The following is a 15,328-nucleotide window of genomic DNA, read 5'->3' on the forward strand; positions in this document are numbered from 1 at the left end:
TCCTACAAAGAGAGGCAACTTGAGCTTCCAAGACCCTGTGTGGACACCAAACAAGACCAGGAAAGGGTACAATTCCCCAACCACAGCAGTTGAGGTTGAAAGTGAAGACAGGTAGGTTCTGAGAGATGGCAGGAATGGGACTGAGGTTAATTAATAAAGAACATATGTACTATTTCTCATCTTTTAATTCATATACATGGCTCTGTATGTGTGTGTCTGTGCATCAGCCGTGGTTTACCTTGGAGTTCTTTCCAAAGGAAAGCGGAGGCAGCTTTGTGTTGCTATAAAATAGCTTCGGGAGGTTCTGGCTTCTGAAAAGAAAATCAAATCCTATTTGTCCATTAGAAAGAAAGATATGAACAGTGATAATCAGTAACTTCTTGTCACCCAGTTCTGCAGGCACAGTGGGACTCACTCAGCCTTTGCATACAGGTCGTAGGCCCGGGTTTCCAAGGAGAAGGCATTCAGAACGACCATGTTGGTTAGGAGCTCGCAGGCAGTCAGGTTGCAAGAGTTCTAGGGAGAGTGCAAATAAGGCAGGGTCGTAGCAAGAGAACGACGTGTGAGTTATCGCAGTACAATCCCTAGCGCGGGCACAGTTACAGCTTATTCCCCTTCCCCTACAGGAATAGCTATACCAGCCTGAGCACCTTTACGCCTGTAAAGCTCAAGCAATAACACTCTTGTGTCGAGATGAGGCCTTAAACCTGCAGTTTCGGTCTAGGTGACTTTGCTTTTAAATTAACAACATAAGAACGGCCATACTGGGTCAGATCAAATGTCCAGCTAGCCCAGTGTCCTGTCTTCTGACAGTGACCAATGCCAGTGCCCCAGAGGGAATGAACAGAACAGGTAATCACCAAGCGATCCATCCCCAGGCACCCATTCCCAGCTTCTGGCAAACAGAGACTAGGGACACCATCCCTGCCCATCCTGGCTAAAAGCCATTGATGGACCTATCCTTCACGAACTTACCTAGTTCTTTTTTGAACGCTGTGATAGTGTTGGCCTTCACAACATCCTCTGACAAGGAGTTCCAGAGGTTGACTGTGCGTTGTGTGAAGAAATACTTCCTTTTGTTTGTTTTAAACCTGCTGCCTATTAATTTCATTTGGTGACCCTTAGTTCTTGTGTTATGAGGAGTAAATAACACTATTTACTTTTTCCACAGCAGTCATGATTTTATAGACCACAATCATATCCCCCCTTAGTCGTCTCTTTTCCAAACTGAAAAGTCCCAGTCGTATTAATCTCTCCTGATACGGAAGCTGTTCCAGACCCCTAATCATTTTTGTTGCCCTTTTTTGAACCTTTTCCAATTCCAATATATCTTTTTTGAGATGGGGCGACCACATCTGCACAGAGCATTTAAGATGTGGGAGTACCATGGATTTATATAGAGGCAATATGATATTTTCTGTCCTAATATCTATCCCTTTCCTAATGATTCCCAACTTTCCGTTCGCTTTTTTGGACTGCCGCTGCACATTGAGTGGATGTTTTCAGAGAACTATCCACAATGACTCCAAGATCTCTTTTGTGAGTGGTAACAGCTAATTTAGACTCCATCATTTTAAATGTATAGTTGGGATTATGTTTTCCAATGTGCACAAAGAAAGACAGACCAAAAAAAATCTCCATGGGAGAAAGCGGAGTGCACCTGCCCATCTGAGCACCTCCATCTTGGATCCCTTCAATCCCAGCCTGTCCCCTCTGTGCGCAGACTTCCTACATGCAAAAGAGTGCGCTTGGACAAAGAACCCTAGCTACAAACACTATCTCAGGAGCTTATACAGCCCCGCACTGTAGTATCTGAGTGCCTCACAACATTTACCCTCCTAACACACTGTGAGGCAGGGCTGATATTCCCATTTTACAGGGGGCAAAATGAGGCACAGAGCAACTAAGTGATTTGCCCAAAGTCACACAGAAAGTCTGTGGCAAAGCAGGGAACTGAAGCCCAGGTCTCCTGAGTCCCACGCTAGCTCCCTAACCAGTAGACCATCCTTCCTCTCTAAAGGATGTGATTGCAGAGCCATTGGCCATTATCTTTGAAAACTCATGGCCATCGGGGGAGGTCCTGGACAACTAGAAAAAGGCTAATGTAGTGCCCATCTTTAAAAAAGGGAAGGAGGAGGATCCTGGGAACTACAGGCCAGTCAGCCGCACCTCAGTCCCTGGAAAAATCTTGGAGCAGGTCCTCAAGGAATCAATTCTGAAGCACTTAGAGGAAAGTGATCAGGAACAGTCAGCATTTATTCACCAAGGGCAAGTCATGCCTGACTAATCTAATTGCCTTCTGTGACGAGATAACTGGCTCTGTGGATGAGGGAAAAGCAGTGGACGTGTTGTTCCTTGACTTTAGCAAAGCTTTTGACACAGTCTCCCACAGTATTCTTGCCAGCCAGTTAAAGAAGTATGGGCTAGATGAATGGACTATAAGGTGGATAGAAAGCTGGCTAGATTGTCGGGCTCAACGGGTAGTGATCAATGGCTCCATGTCTAGTTGGCAGCCGATATCAAGCAGAGTGCCCCAAGGGTCGGTCCTCGGGCCGGTTTTGTTCAATATCTTCATAAATGATCTGGAGGATGGTGTGGATTGCACCCTCCGCAAGTTTGTAGATGACACTAAACTGGGAGGAGAGGTAGATACGCTGGAGGGTAGGGATAGGATACAGAGGGCCCTAGACAAATTAGAGGATTGGGCCAAAAGAAATCTGATGACGTTCAACAAGGACAAGTGCAGAGTCCTGCACTTAGGACGGAAGAATCTCATGCACCGCTACAGACTAGGGACCAAATGGCTAGGCAGCAGTTCTGTAGAAAAGGACCTAGGAGTTACAGGGGACGAGAAGCTGGATATGAGTCAACAGTGTGCCCTTTTTGCCAAGAAGGCCAATGGCATTTTGGGCTGTATAAGTAGGGGCATTGCCAGCAGATCAAGGGACGTGATCCTTCCCCTCTATTTGACATTTGTGAGGCCTCAACTGGAGTACTGTGTCCAGTTTTGGGCCCCACACTACAAGAAGGATGTGGAAAAATTGGAAAACGTCCAGCGGAGGGCAACAAAAATGATTAGGGGACTGGAACACATGACTTATGAGGAGAGGCTGAGGGAACTGGGACTGTTTAGTCTGCAGAAGAGAAGAATGAGGGGATTTGATAGCTGCTTTCAACTACCTGAAAGGGGGGTTCCAAAGAGGATGGATCTAGACTGTTCTCAGTGGTAGCAGATGACAGAATGAGGAGTAATGGTCTCAGGTTGCAGTGGGGTAGGTTTAGGTTGGATATTAGGAAAAACTTTTTCACTAGGAAGGTGATGAATCACTGGAATGCGTTACCTAGGGAGGTGGTAGAATCTCCTTCCTTAGGTATTTTTAAGGTCAGGCTTGACAAAGCCCTGGCTGGGATGATTTAGTTGGGGATTTGAGCAGGGGGTTGGACTGGATGATCTCCTGAAGTCCCTTCCAACCCTGATATTCTATTAAAGGGAGAGGAAACAGCCGAAGAGGGTAGCAGCAACATTACTTACATTACAAGCCAGAAAACTGCCATCAAGGAAGGTGGCCTCCCAGAGCGAGGTGGGCTGCCGGGAACTCTGCATGGAAGAGGATGTTCTGGCTGCAGAAGGGTCTTGGTAACACTGAGGGTCTGTCTACCTGGCAGTCAGAGCTGTGACATGTCGGTAACATGCACAAGCTAGCTTTGGTCTAGCTCAGGGGTGGGCAAACTTTTTGGCCTGAGGGCCATATCGGGGTTCCAAAACTGTATGGGGGGCCGCGTAGGAAAGTCTGTGCCTCCACAAACAGCCTGGCCCCCGCCCCCTGACTGCCCCCTTCGGAACCCCTGACCTATCCAACCCCTCCTGCTCCTTGTCCCCTGATTGCCCCCTCCCAGGACCCCCCCACCCCTAACTGCCCCCCTGGGACCCCACCCCCTATCCAATCCCCCCTGCTCCCTGTCCCCTGACTGCCCCGACCCCTATCCACACCCCAACCCCCTGACAGGCCCCCCGGGTCTCCCATACCTATCCAACCCCCCCGTACTCCTGACCCCTATCCGTACCCCTGACCGGCTCCCCGATACCCCACCCAACCCCGCCTGCTCCCTGTCCCCTGACTGCACCCCCACCCCCTGACAGGCCCCCCGGGACTCCCACACCTATCCAACCCCCCCGTTTCTCCCCTGAAACCTCCACCCCATCCAACTGCCCCCTGCCTCGACTGCCCCCTGGGATCCCTGCGCCTTATCCAACCCATCCCCCCGCTCCTCGCCCCCTTACCATGCCGCTCAGAGCACAAGGACTGGCAGCTGCGCCGCGCGGCTGGACCTTGCACCCCCGCCACCCAGGGCGCTGGCGGCCCAGCAAACTGAGGCTGCAGGGCTGGGGGACAGCAGGGGAGGGGCCGGGGCGAGCCTCCCCCGCCGGGAATCATAGAATCATAGAATCATAGAATATCAGGGTTGGAAGGGACCCCAGAAGGTCATCTAGTCCAACCCCCTGCGCAAAGCAGGACCAAGTCCCAGTTAAATCATCCCAGCCAGGGCTTTGTCAAGCCTGACCTTAAAAACCTCTAAGGAAGGAGATTCTACCACCTCCCTAGGTAACGCATTCCAGTGTTTCACCACCCTCTTAGTGAAAAAGTTTTTCCTAATATCCAATCTAAACCTCCCCCATTGCAACTTGAGACCATTACTCCTCGTTCTGTCATCTGCTACCATTGAGAACAGTCTAGAGCCATCCTCTTTGGAACCCCCTTTCAGGTAGTTGAAAGCAGCTATCAAATCCCCCCTCATTCTTCTCTTCTGCAGACTAAACAATCCCAGCTCCCTCAGCCTCTCCTCATAAGTCATGTGCTCTAGACCCCTAATCATTTTTGTTGCCCTTCGCTGGACTCTTTCCAATTTATCCACATCCTTCTTGTAGTGTGGGGCCCAAAACTGGACACAGTACTCCAGATGAGGCCTCACCAGTGTCGAATAGAGGGGAACGATCACGTCCCTCGATCTGCTCGCTATGCCCCTACTTATACATCCCAAAATGCCATTGGCCTTCTTGGCAACAAGGGCACACTGCTGACTCATATCCAGCTTCTCGTCCACTGTCACCCCTAGGTCCTTTTCCGCAGAACTGCTGCCTAGCCATTCGGTCCCTAGTCTGTAGCGGTGCATTGGGTTCTTCCGTCCTAAGTGCAGGACCCTGCACTTATCCTTATTGAACCTCATCAGATTTCTTTTGGCCCAATCCTCCAATTTGTCTAGGTCCTTCTGTATCCTATCCCTCCCCTCCAGCGTATCTACCACTCCTCCCAGTTTAGTATCATCCGCAAATTTGCTGAGAGTGCAATCCACACCATCCTCCAGATCATTTATGAAGATATTGAACAAAACCGGCCCCAGGACCGACCCCTGGGGCACTCCACTTGACACCGGCTGCCAACTAGACATGGAGCCATTGATCACTACCCGTTGAGCCCGACAATCTAGCCAGCTTTCTACCCACCTTATAGTGCATTCATCCAGCCCATACTTCCTTAACTTGCTGACAAGAATGCTGTGGGAGACCGTGTCAAAAGCTTTGCTAAAGTCAAGAAACAAAACATCCACTGCTTTCCCTTCATCCACAGAACCAGTAATCTCATCATAAAAGGCGATTAGATTAGTCAGGCATGACCTTCCCTTGGTGAATCCATGCTGACTGTTCCTGATCACTTTCCTCTCCTCTAAGTGCTTCAGGATTGATTCTTTGAGGACCTGCTCCATGATTTTTCCAGGGACTGAGGTGAGGCTGACTGGCCTGTAGTTCCCAGGATCCTCCTTCTTCCCTTTTTTAAAGATGGGCACTACATTAGCCTTTTTCCAGTCATCCGGGACTTCCCCCGTTCGCCACGAGTTTTCAAAGATAATGGCCAAGGGCTCTGCAATCACAGCCGCCAATTCCTTCAGCACTCTCGGATGCAATTCGTCCGGCCCCATGGACTTGTGCACGTCCAGCTTTTCTAAATAGTCCCTAACCACCTCTATCTCTACAGAGGGCTGGCCATCTCTTCCCCATTTTGTGATGCCCAGCGCAGCAGTCTGGGAGCTGACCTTGTTAGTGAAAACCGAGGCAAAAAAAGCATTGAGTACATTAGCTTTTTCCACATCCTCTGTCACTAGGTTGCCTCCCTCATTCAGTAAGGGGCCCACACTTTCCTTGGCTTTCTTCTTGTTGCCAACATACCTGAAGAAACCCTTCTTGTTACTCTTGACATCTCTTGCTAGCTGCAGCTCCAGGTGCGATTTGGCCCTCCTGATATCTTTCCTACATGCCCGAGCAATATTTTTATACTCTTCCCTGGTCATACGTCCAACCTTCCACTTCTTGTAAGCTTCTTTTTTATGTTTAAGATCCGCTAGGATTTCACCATTAAGCCAAGCCGGTCGCCTGCCATATTTACTATTCTTTCGACTCATCGGGATGGTTTGTCCCTGTAACCTCAACAGGGATTCCTTGAAATACAGCCAGCTCTCCTGGACTCCCTTCCCCTTCATGTTAGTCCCCCAGGGGAGCTCAAGGGCCGGGCAGGAGGGTGCTGCGGGCCACCCCACCTCTGGTCTAGCTAGATCGAATAACAATAACGGAGAAGCAGCAGCAGAGGGTAGCCAGTGGAGTGCCTACCCAGGTTTCTGGGTGGGGCCCCACAGCCAGGGCTGCCATGGCGTCACTGCGATGGTTACTGGAGCTAGCTAGAGCCAAGTTAGCTCCGGTATGGCGTCTGCATGTACTGCACCTCTCTGACTGCCGCGCAGGCATACCGAGACAGGGAGAAGGGCCGGTTAGAATCCCGATTTGCACCTACACAAGCACCGCACGCCGACGCCTGGCCCATCACGGTCCGGCCGTCCGCACGGACGCATCGCAGGCCTGGAAGACAGAGGAGCCTCAGCAGCTGCGGAAGGCGGGAGCTGGAGTTGCCAAGTTACCGCGCGATCAGCTCTGGGAGCACCCAAAGTTGTCTAACGCATCCAAAATTGGAGCCTGACCCTGCTCAGGTCTTCACCGTGGTAGGCCACACGGGCCCAGAGCAAGTCTGGTGAGTCACTGGAGCTGTGGGGAACTCTGCTAATGACTTCACACCACTCCAGCATGCAGCCTCCAGCTGGCAGAGTCAATGCAGACTGACCAGCATGAGCCAGAAGAGACTAAGGAGCACTGGGCTGGGCTGGCTTCATTTCCTCTGCGATTGAAGCTCTTGCACTAACACGTGGCAGAAACGCATAGCCAGGGACGCAGACAGGCTTTCCACTGGGCCCTTTTTAAAGCAAGTCACTACATTTGGATCCAGGCTTCAAAACACCCTCCCCACTCCGACAGGTCAGAGCTGGAGTTTTGGTTTGGCCCATTACAGAGCTCTGGGCCAGCTGCAAAATTCAGCTCCCAAGTTCTGGGGTGTTTGGCTCAGGGCCACCCTTAAATCAATCAGTTTTCAAGCATTCGGCATAGCCAGCTCCCACTCACCTGCAGGGCTTTTCACCAGGTGCTCCCCACACGGGCTGCACTGAAACGCCTCTGTGTCAAGGAACTGGCTGGGGCCACAGTTCCCTGGTGGGGTGGTGCTGCTCTCCGTTTGGGCAGAGCAGCAAAGAGGGTAAAGCAGCCAGGCAGAGAGCAAACAGTAGCCCGCTAAAAAGCGAGACATTTTTTCTGAGCTCCAGCAGACGTCTGCCGAGCTTCCTTCCAAAGCCCTTGGCCTCTTGCTGGCTGTATGTGTAGATAACAGCATCCATGGTTACCAGCACTGGCCACTGGTGTTACACAACAGAAAAACTGCTTCATTCAGCATGTACCTGGGGTAACTGAAAACACGGCTGAGACTTCCCTCTTCTGTGAGTGCAGACGTGGGGACGGGAGGCTGGGAGCTGGAACGACCCACTCAGGGACAATCAGATCTTTGGGCCGGGCAGGGAAGCAAATCGCGGCAGTGTAACTTGCACAGTTAAACAGGCACACAACCAGCACGACACCCTGGCACTAGGTGCCTGGGACAGATAAACAATGCAACAGCAGACTGCTATTGTGAGGACCTTAACAGGGTGGGGTGTTGTTTTTAATTTAATTTATTTATTTTACAGGAAATGGGTTTAGTAAAAAGGCAAATGTAAAATCTGTATCTGCCTTGCCCCTTCCTTAGAATCTTGCATTTGCTTGTAAAGTAGAGGAGAAGAATATCTCCTCTCTAAACAGTCTGTTCTCTGGCTTTAACCATTCAGTTACTTCACAGCTAGGGGGTTTATGTTTACGATTCCTCTCTGTAGGAAGAAATGTTGGAGGCTGCTGGAATATGACTATTAGAGCTAGTAGGGGACGTCAGCGGAAGTTGGGGGTGAGAAGAATATGGGTTATTCAGCTTGAGAATGGGACGGTTGCCTCTTTAAGAAGTCTGCCAGTCTGCAGAGACAGCAGCCAGTTTGTTCTCTCAACTGCAGCAGCTTGTTAGAGGTGGGGGGACACACACTGTACTCTCTCCTGGAGACTTTACTTTTGTTCTTCCTTGTTTTTATTAATCTAAGACTCAGGTCAGTTCTGAAGGAGGGTACATATTCTGCTCTCTGTGTATTGAGGCATGAGCGGAGAGGCAGGCGACAGTAGTGGAAGTGAAGCTTAAAGAACAGGGAAACAGGACAGTAATGCAGAGAGAAGGCCAGACAAAGGAAGAGAAATGCAGAGTGTTACCATGAGAAAGTGAAGGATCAGGAATAAACTCACTGATTCAGACTTGTTCTAGTGTACTCTGCCTTTATTGATCTATTCCATGAAGCGATAGCATTTACCGTATTAACACATCCTCCACGAGACTCTTAAATATGAAACATTTACAACCTAGAGAGCTTGAGACCACATCTGCCTGTCAAGGTTCTTCCCCTTGAAACCTCCCTTGGTTTTCAGTTAGACTCACTCAGCCTCACTGGCTGAAGGTAGGCTTATGGTCAATTTAGTATATAAGGGTCCCGAAGCCTCTCTCTTTACCAGATGCTGGGCCAAATTCACCCCTGCCATAACTCCGAATGAAGCCAGTGGCATGGTGCCAGATGTATAGTTGGCCCATTTAATGCAGTGTTGTCACTGCTGAATCAAATGAGGCACATTCGATGGGGTCCCAGCATTTGCCCAAAGCTGGAACGTAAGTGCATAGACATGCAATTCCCTCAGACGACACGTGGTGGGGCTACAAACCTATTAATATAGGACTGCTGCAAGAACAAGAGGATTAAAAGAGCAGCTCCACTCTCCTGCCCTCTGCCAGTAGGTTGGCCAGCAGCACGGCAGTGCTGTGGACGCTGGTTTTGCAGTTCAATATTTACCAGTGTCTTTGTGCTGAGCAAGTATTTCGCCAACAGGACACTGACGAAAAGGCTACCGGTGAAATAAAGGGGATGGCGCTAGCTCTCAGACATTGCTGTTGGGGGTCACTGGAGGCCTACAGAGTCACCCCCACTCCCACCCCAAACCTCAGTACAGTCTAAGTGGAGTTTCCCCAAAACTCTAAGGAAAGAAAGTGTGGCCCAGTGCCCACGGTACCCGAACGGGAGTCGGGAGATTTGGAATTTAGCTCTGGCTCTGCCCCGGATCCACTGCGGGGTCACCCGCATCACTGTGAAGTAGGGATCATCATAATCTAATGTTGGGATTATGGTAGTGCCAAGAGGGCCTGCCTGAGATCAGGGCCCCATGGTGCCAGACACTGCGCGCACACACCCTGTAAAAGACAGCGCCTGCCCTGAAGAGCTTGCAATCTAAATAGACAAGACAGATAACGGATGAGCGAAAGGCAGTCTTTTGATCCCCATTTTACAGCTGGAGAAACTGAGGCATAGAGCGATTTAGTGACATGCTCAAGGTCACACAGGGAGTCTGTGGCCGAGACAGGAACAGAACCCAGATCTTCTGACTCCCAGTCCAACCATCAGGATTTCCTACCTTTTGCAAAGTGCTTTGAAGATGTACAGATGAAACACCCACTATAAGTACAAAGTGTTGTAACAGGAAAGTGCTTTCCTGGAAAAGTTCCCTTTCCTGTTCACCACTGTGGGGAGCAGCAGGAGTAGGAGGGAGTACTACTAGGGATTTCTTACCCTTCCCTTCCCCACCCTCCCTCGCAGTGCAGAAGAAGAGGGGGAGATGGCAGTCCCCTTGAATGCAGAGTCAAACACTTATTTGATAACTGCCAGATCCAAGGGGATTGACACAGTGGAACTCATCCTAAAAGAGAGAGCCTGCGGTGTCAGTGGAGTGAAAGTACTTGGAAAGGCACTTGAAGAACGCAAATGACTGCTGATGAGTTTGTGACATAGGTAACTGCTAGGGATATGGGGGCAAATTCACTTTTTAACCCCAGGGAAGAATGTGGATCATAATTTGTACCAAGGATCTCAGAACACTTAAACACCCCTTTGCACTTTTAGTTAAGCCTCACTACACCCCGGGGCATGTTGAGTATTACTAAGCCTATTTTACAGAGGAGGAAACTGAGGCATGGGGCGGGTAAGTGACTTGATCCTGGTCACAGAGTGAATCAGTGGCAGAGATGGGAATAGAACCCAGGAGTTCCCAGCTCTTAATGCGCTGCTCTAAATCACTAGACTATACTTGGGATGGAGCAGAATTCCACTACCCCCCATCTGTGATCTAAGCCAACTAGGGGAGGAGGAATGGGGAAGTCACCTGATAAACCATCTATCCAATGCTTTTTCATCACCACGCCATAGATAGCTCACGGCCTCCTGTGGATTATGCTTTCCGCATTGTCCCTTTGCAAGGCGAGCAGGAGGGGCTGGTTCAGGGTATAGACGTATCTACTGTGGCAATGCTGCTCTCCATCTGGATAGCGAGATTGGCCTTTTCGGCCATCTTCTGGCAGTACTCGTACGTGGACTTCTTGATCCACTCGGCTGTGTTGCGCTCTGGCCGGAAGAGGATGACATAGCATTTGTAGAGGAACAAGGCGGCCAGGGAGCTGTAGGCGGATAACAGGATAACGACGCCTAGGACGACATTCACCATCTTCCTTCTCCTGGAGTGCAGGACAGGGGTGACGGCAAGCCAGGTGACGAAGAAAATCATCATGGCGTAGGCAATGGCTTGGGCATCGTTGAAGTTGGCTGGCAGGGACTGGCTTTTCATAGCACACGCCAGGGCACAGAAAGCGAGGAAACACAGGTACCCGTTAACAAAAGAGGAGCCCAGACCTGCATCTCCGTGGCATTCCAGGAGTATATGGGGCTCCCCCGCTGGGTAAACTCTCCTGGCATCCGGGGGATCTAGATAGACCCAAAGCATGCAGATGAGACACTGGATAAAGGGCCCCACTCCCATGATAATGAGATAGAGTCTCATCTGGAGCTTGCTTGGCCTCCCTACAGGACTTTCAAAGGAGCAGAGGTTCTGGACGGTCTTGGCAAGCACGCTGGAGAGGCAGAGAGCAAAGCTGATCCCAAACACTGGTTTCTGGAGTTTGCATTTCAGGCTAGTGGGTTCTCCTATGACCAAGAGGGTGCTGGAGAAAGCGCACAGGAAGCCTGCCATGTTGCAGTAGAATATGAACCCACCAGCAGTCTTGACAATGGGTGTGTCACCATGCCGGATGTACACGACCAGGACCGAGATGGTGAGCAGCATCCCCAGGGCAGCCAAGCTCGCCAGGGATATGCTGATGGGTTCCAACCAGGACAGGTAGACGCAGCTCTTTGGCCAGCATGACGTGCTTCCCCTTTCTGACCATTCGCTCAAAGGGCAGGGCCAACAGTTCTGAATGGCTGGAAAAAGACAAGACAAGTCTCTGTGACCTAGCAAGGGTTCCCTCTGTACTAGCTAAAAGATGGGGACACTGAAACAGGCCTGAAAAGGCTGACACCCCAAAGTCTCCTGCCGTCAAAGCAAACTGATGGACCCCGCTCTCATCTCAGCAGGGACTGACCCAAACCAAACTCTTTAGCCAAGCGATGGGACCTTGATCCTTCATTGTGGCCCCAAGTATGACTCTATCCATCAAGAGAAGGCCTATGGCACTATGACCTGGTGATATGACTCCTCTCCATCCCCCAAACCTGGTGACCAGTATCCATCAGCGCACATCAGCAGAGGCACTGTATGGGTAAGCACCGCTTCACCTTTACTCCTTGTGATATTACTGCAGTCCCAATACCTGTCCTTTTCTCCCCAGAACAAGCACGGTGGACTCTGCCAGTGATTCGTTAACAGGGAATTCCAGCCAGCAATTACCCTCTGAGAGGGAAAACATCCCAGCTCATCTACTTCTGCTGCTGTTCTTGACCCTCCTTATATTCTGACTTCTCCTTGGTGCAAGTGTCTTCTTCTCTGCAGCTTCTGCTTGCAGGAACCATCTCCCTATATCTCTTCTCCCCAGTAACTCTCCATCTTATTTCAAGGCACATCTGAGACCATTATCACCTTTTTCTGCACCTCTTAAATTTTTCTGCCCCTCTGTTCTTCTTTAACTCTAATTGCTCTGTTCAGCATTTTAAGAGACAAGTGCAAAAAAGGTGCATTACAGAAAGTAAAATTCTATTGGATTTATATTAATGGTTTAAATGTGGCAGGAGAAAAATAGAGAGCCCATTAAATATATAGGCGGGAAAAATCTCATCTATTGGAAACACAGGAATTAAGTAGGTACTTTGTCAGATCTGCGTGCCAAGGAACCTGGTATTACCCGAGCCGTTGCTGTAAGTCCCTGCTTCACACTTGTCACAGTCGTAGCAGCAGTTCAGAGGCAGAAAGTCATGGGGTTTCTTCCTCTGGCCAGGCTGACAGCTGCGCAGACAGGACGAGCTCAGCACCTGTGTGAGAAACAGACAGCCACGGGGCAGCCTGGGGCTCCTGTGATGTGCACAGATCCCTGTTTCCACCCACCAGTCCCAGGCACCCAGAGGGCAGCCTGTTTCTCTGAAGGTTTAATTAAGCCATTGGAATCATTGCTACGATGGGGCACAGAGCTGGGTGTTAACAGAGCTGAAGGGTCACCTGACAAATGCATAATCAGAGTGCACAGCGCACAGGATGAAATGGAATTACGTGCATTCCTTGGCTTGTCCCTGCAGAGCCAAGCACTTGAGTCCCTTTTTGCCCAGAAGGCTACTTGCACCCCCCTTCTATTTTAGCTGGCGCTAACTAGACCCACCTGCCAGCATGACTCAGCAGTCATCACCCTGCATCCCAAAGCCGGGGTTTAGCACCTGACTCAGCTGAAGAGCCCTTGGTTCCTATACAGGGTCTGACAGTCTGTCACCCAACACAGGGACCTGTGTGGCACCGGGCTGGAAAACAAACAGGCTTTCCTTGGCAAGTCTGGAGTAGAAAATACCACTGCCCCCTCACCTCCCTTTGGCTGGAGTGGCGCCAGCTGGTAGCATTCACTGCTTGGAGGGTCAGGACTCCATCTTCTGAGACAGTCCAGGAGAAAATGTCAAAAAGGTTCCAACTGGGCGGGATTAGAGGAGTGTAGTTGGAAAGAACAAATGCTTCAAACTAGAGTACAGAGGGGAAGGAAATCATAGAATCATAGAAGATTAGGGTCGGAAGGAACCTCAGGAGGTCATCTAGTCCAGCCCCCAATGATCAGACACGCCAGAACAGACCAGAACAATAGCAATATTCAGGAACCACAACTTCTGGGCAGGAAGGAAGGAAGGATTTTAAGCTTCAATCTGAGTTATGCATCTTGTTCCTCTGTAACACAGAGCAAGGCTTATGGGAATCGCATTTGGGTAAAAAACAACTAGAGCATCAGTTTAGTGTGTGAGCTGCTATGATATCTCAGCAATGGACACAAATGCAGATGGATTAGAAAGAAGATCTGGCTGGAAAATAATTCCAAACTTGAGATTTCACCTTTTTTTTTAATGGAGTTTCAAAGAAAAGGTTTTCATACTTCAACCCTTTCTTTGACCAACTCCGATAGAAAGATTGATCTTTTACCAGTGAACCATGTCCTGCCCTTGTAAACAGATATACCTGATGAGGTAATTGGTACAGGCTGGTCAAAAATGTTTAGTCCAAACCATTTTTCAATAAAAAATTCGTTTTTGATACAAGAAAAATTTTCACGAAAGCCACTGCTTTTCATGGAAAATTGTAACTGTTCATTGAAAAACTGAGCACCTGAAAACTGAAAAGTTTTTGGGTTTCAGCTGAAAAATGAAAAATTTTGATTTGGAAATGTCACCAAAAGAACCCCATGGGATCTGGCTGCATCACAGCCAGGGGCTCCAACGATGCACTGGAATGGCTCAGCAAGAGGGGATACTATGGTGCATCATGGGTGATGTAGTCCAGCGAGCAAGCCGAGCCCAGGCCATAGATAGGAAAGAGAAATCCAAACTAAAACCCCCATGAGATATCACAGAAACATTTACAAACTGAAATTTTTAACTTTTGGCTGAAAAATTCTAATTTTGATTTTTTGCTGAAAAGTCTACATTTTTCTGCGGAGAAAAAATAATCCACCCAGCTCTATTACTAGAGACTGGATACTCTGTGTTTCACCCTCTTCTGCTAATTTGAGTGGCTTTCTTCTGGCATGCTAGTCTGATTTATACATTGGTTTAGATCCCCATGGCTGAACAGACTTGCACTTATCCGAAGGGCTGGGCTTACGTATTTTTTAACTTCTTTATGCTGCTTAAAGAAAGCCTGAAAACTGTTCTACTTTAGAAATGCAGGTCTTGTTTAACCTCCTTTACCTGGAAGACTGTGGACAACTGGAGTGCAAGTAGGTTTATAACACTAGAGGCAGCCAGGTGAGGGAAACATGATTAAAGGAGATGGGAAGTGATTTTTATCCAGAGTATGACAGCTCTACAATGTTCAATGCCTTTTTAAACTGAAATGCTTGAGGGAAAAGTTCTCCTTGTTAAACAGCCAGTGCCCAGCCAATTGAAAAAGTTCCCAGTCAACATCCCTGACACATCCAAGGAACGATCGAGCAAAAACAAGGAAGACAGTCCTAATATTTCTAAACAAAAACCAGAAAATAAAAACTCATAGCAAAATAAAAAGTTTTTAAAACAACTCCATTTAAGTCTTCCCTCTACACAAACTAAACAAGGGGACACAATACACTTTTCCCATTGCAGGTCACCCGTAAACAATAACCTGTATTTACCTGGGATTTAAAAGCATTAGAGTTTCCTATGTGGGCACAGAGAATTTTGTTGTCTCTGCAAAAGGCATCAATGGCCAGCTGCAACTTGCTGAAGAAAGTGGCCAGCTGGTAGATTACATCATCTGATGCCAACCTATGAAGGCATGTAGCACATGCATTGATGG

At 49.1% G+C, this 15,328-nt stretch overlaps 2 protein-coding genes across 2 annotated transcripts in view; both read right to left on the reverse strand.

Moving 5' to 3' along the window:
• Positions 1–15,328, reverse strand: part of LOC102944513 (meckelin) — a 57,772-nt gene that overhangs the window by 27,631 nt on the left and 14,813 nt on the right. Inside the window, exons 4-8 of the mRNA XM_037878198.2 lie at positions 7,502–7,740; positions 6,843–6,907; positions 3,533–3,598; positions 416–516; positions 239–311 (exon numbers count right to left, since the gene is read on the reverse strand). Of these exons, the coding sequence (XP_037734126.2) occupies positions 239–311; positions 416–516; positions 3,533–3,598; positions 6,843–6,907; positions 7,502–7,740 (544 nt within the window). The remainder of the gene's footprint in view (positions 1–238; positions 312–415; positions 517–3,532; positions 3,599–6,842; positions 6,908–7,501; positions 7,741–15,328) is intronic.
• Positions 8,658–13,518, reverse strand: LOC102944742 (extracellular calcium-sensing receptor). Its single transcript, XM_043526363.1, has 3 exons — positions 13,182–13,518; positions 12,714–12,840; positions 8,658–11,796 (listed from the first exon to the last, which is right to left on the reverse strand). The coding sequence occupies exons 1-3, from the start codon at positions 13,203–13,205 to the stop codon at positions 10,820–10,822; spliced, it is 1,128 nt and encodes a 375-aa protein (XP_043382298.1). The 5' UTR covers positions 13,206–13,518; the 3' UTR covers positions 8,658–10,819.

Source organism: Chelonia mydas, chromosome 12, assembly GCF_015237465.2.
Source record: "Chelonia mydas isolate rCheMyd1 chromosome 12, rCheMyd1.pri.v2, whole genome shotgun sequence".
Taxonomy (NCBI): domain Eukaryota; kingdom Metazoa; phylum Chordata; order Testudines; family Cheloniidae; genus Chelonia; species Chelonia mydas.

What these genes read in the sequence shown, in the direction of transcription:
- LOC102944742 (XM_043526363.1), bottom strand. Translation starts at nt 13,205, where the DNA reads ATGACTGCTGAGTCATGCTGGCAG. An exon ending in CTGCTGAGTCATGCTGGCAG is followed by an intron (nt 12,841 to 13,181) that starts GTGGGTCTAGTT and finishes TTTCTCACACAG; the next exon opens with GTGCTGAGCTCGTCCTGTCT. An exon ending in GACTTACAGCAACGGCTCGG is followed by an intron (nt 11,797 to 12,713) that starts GTAATACCAGGT and finishes GTCTTTTTCCAG; the next exon opens with CCATTCAGAACTGTTGGCCC.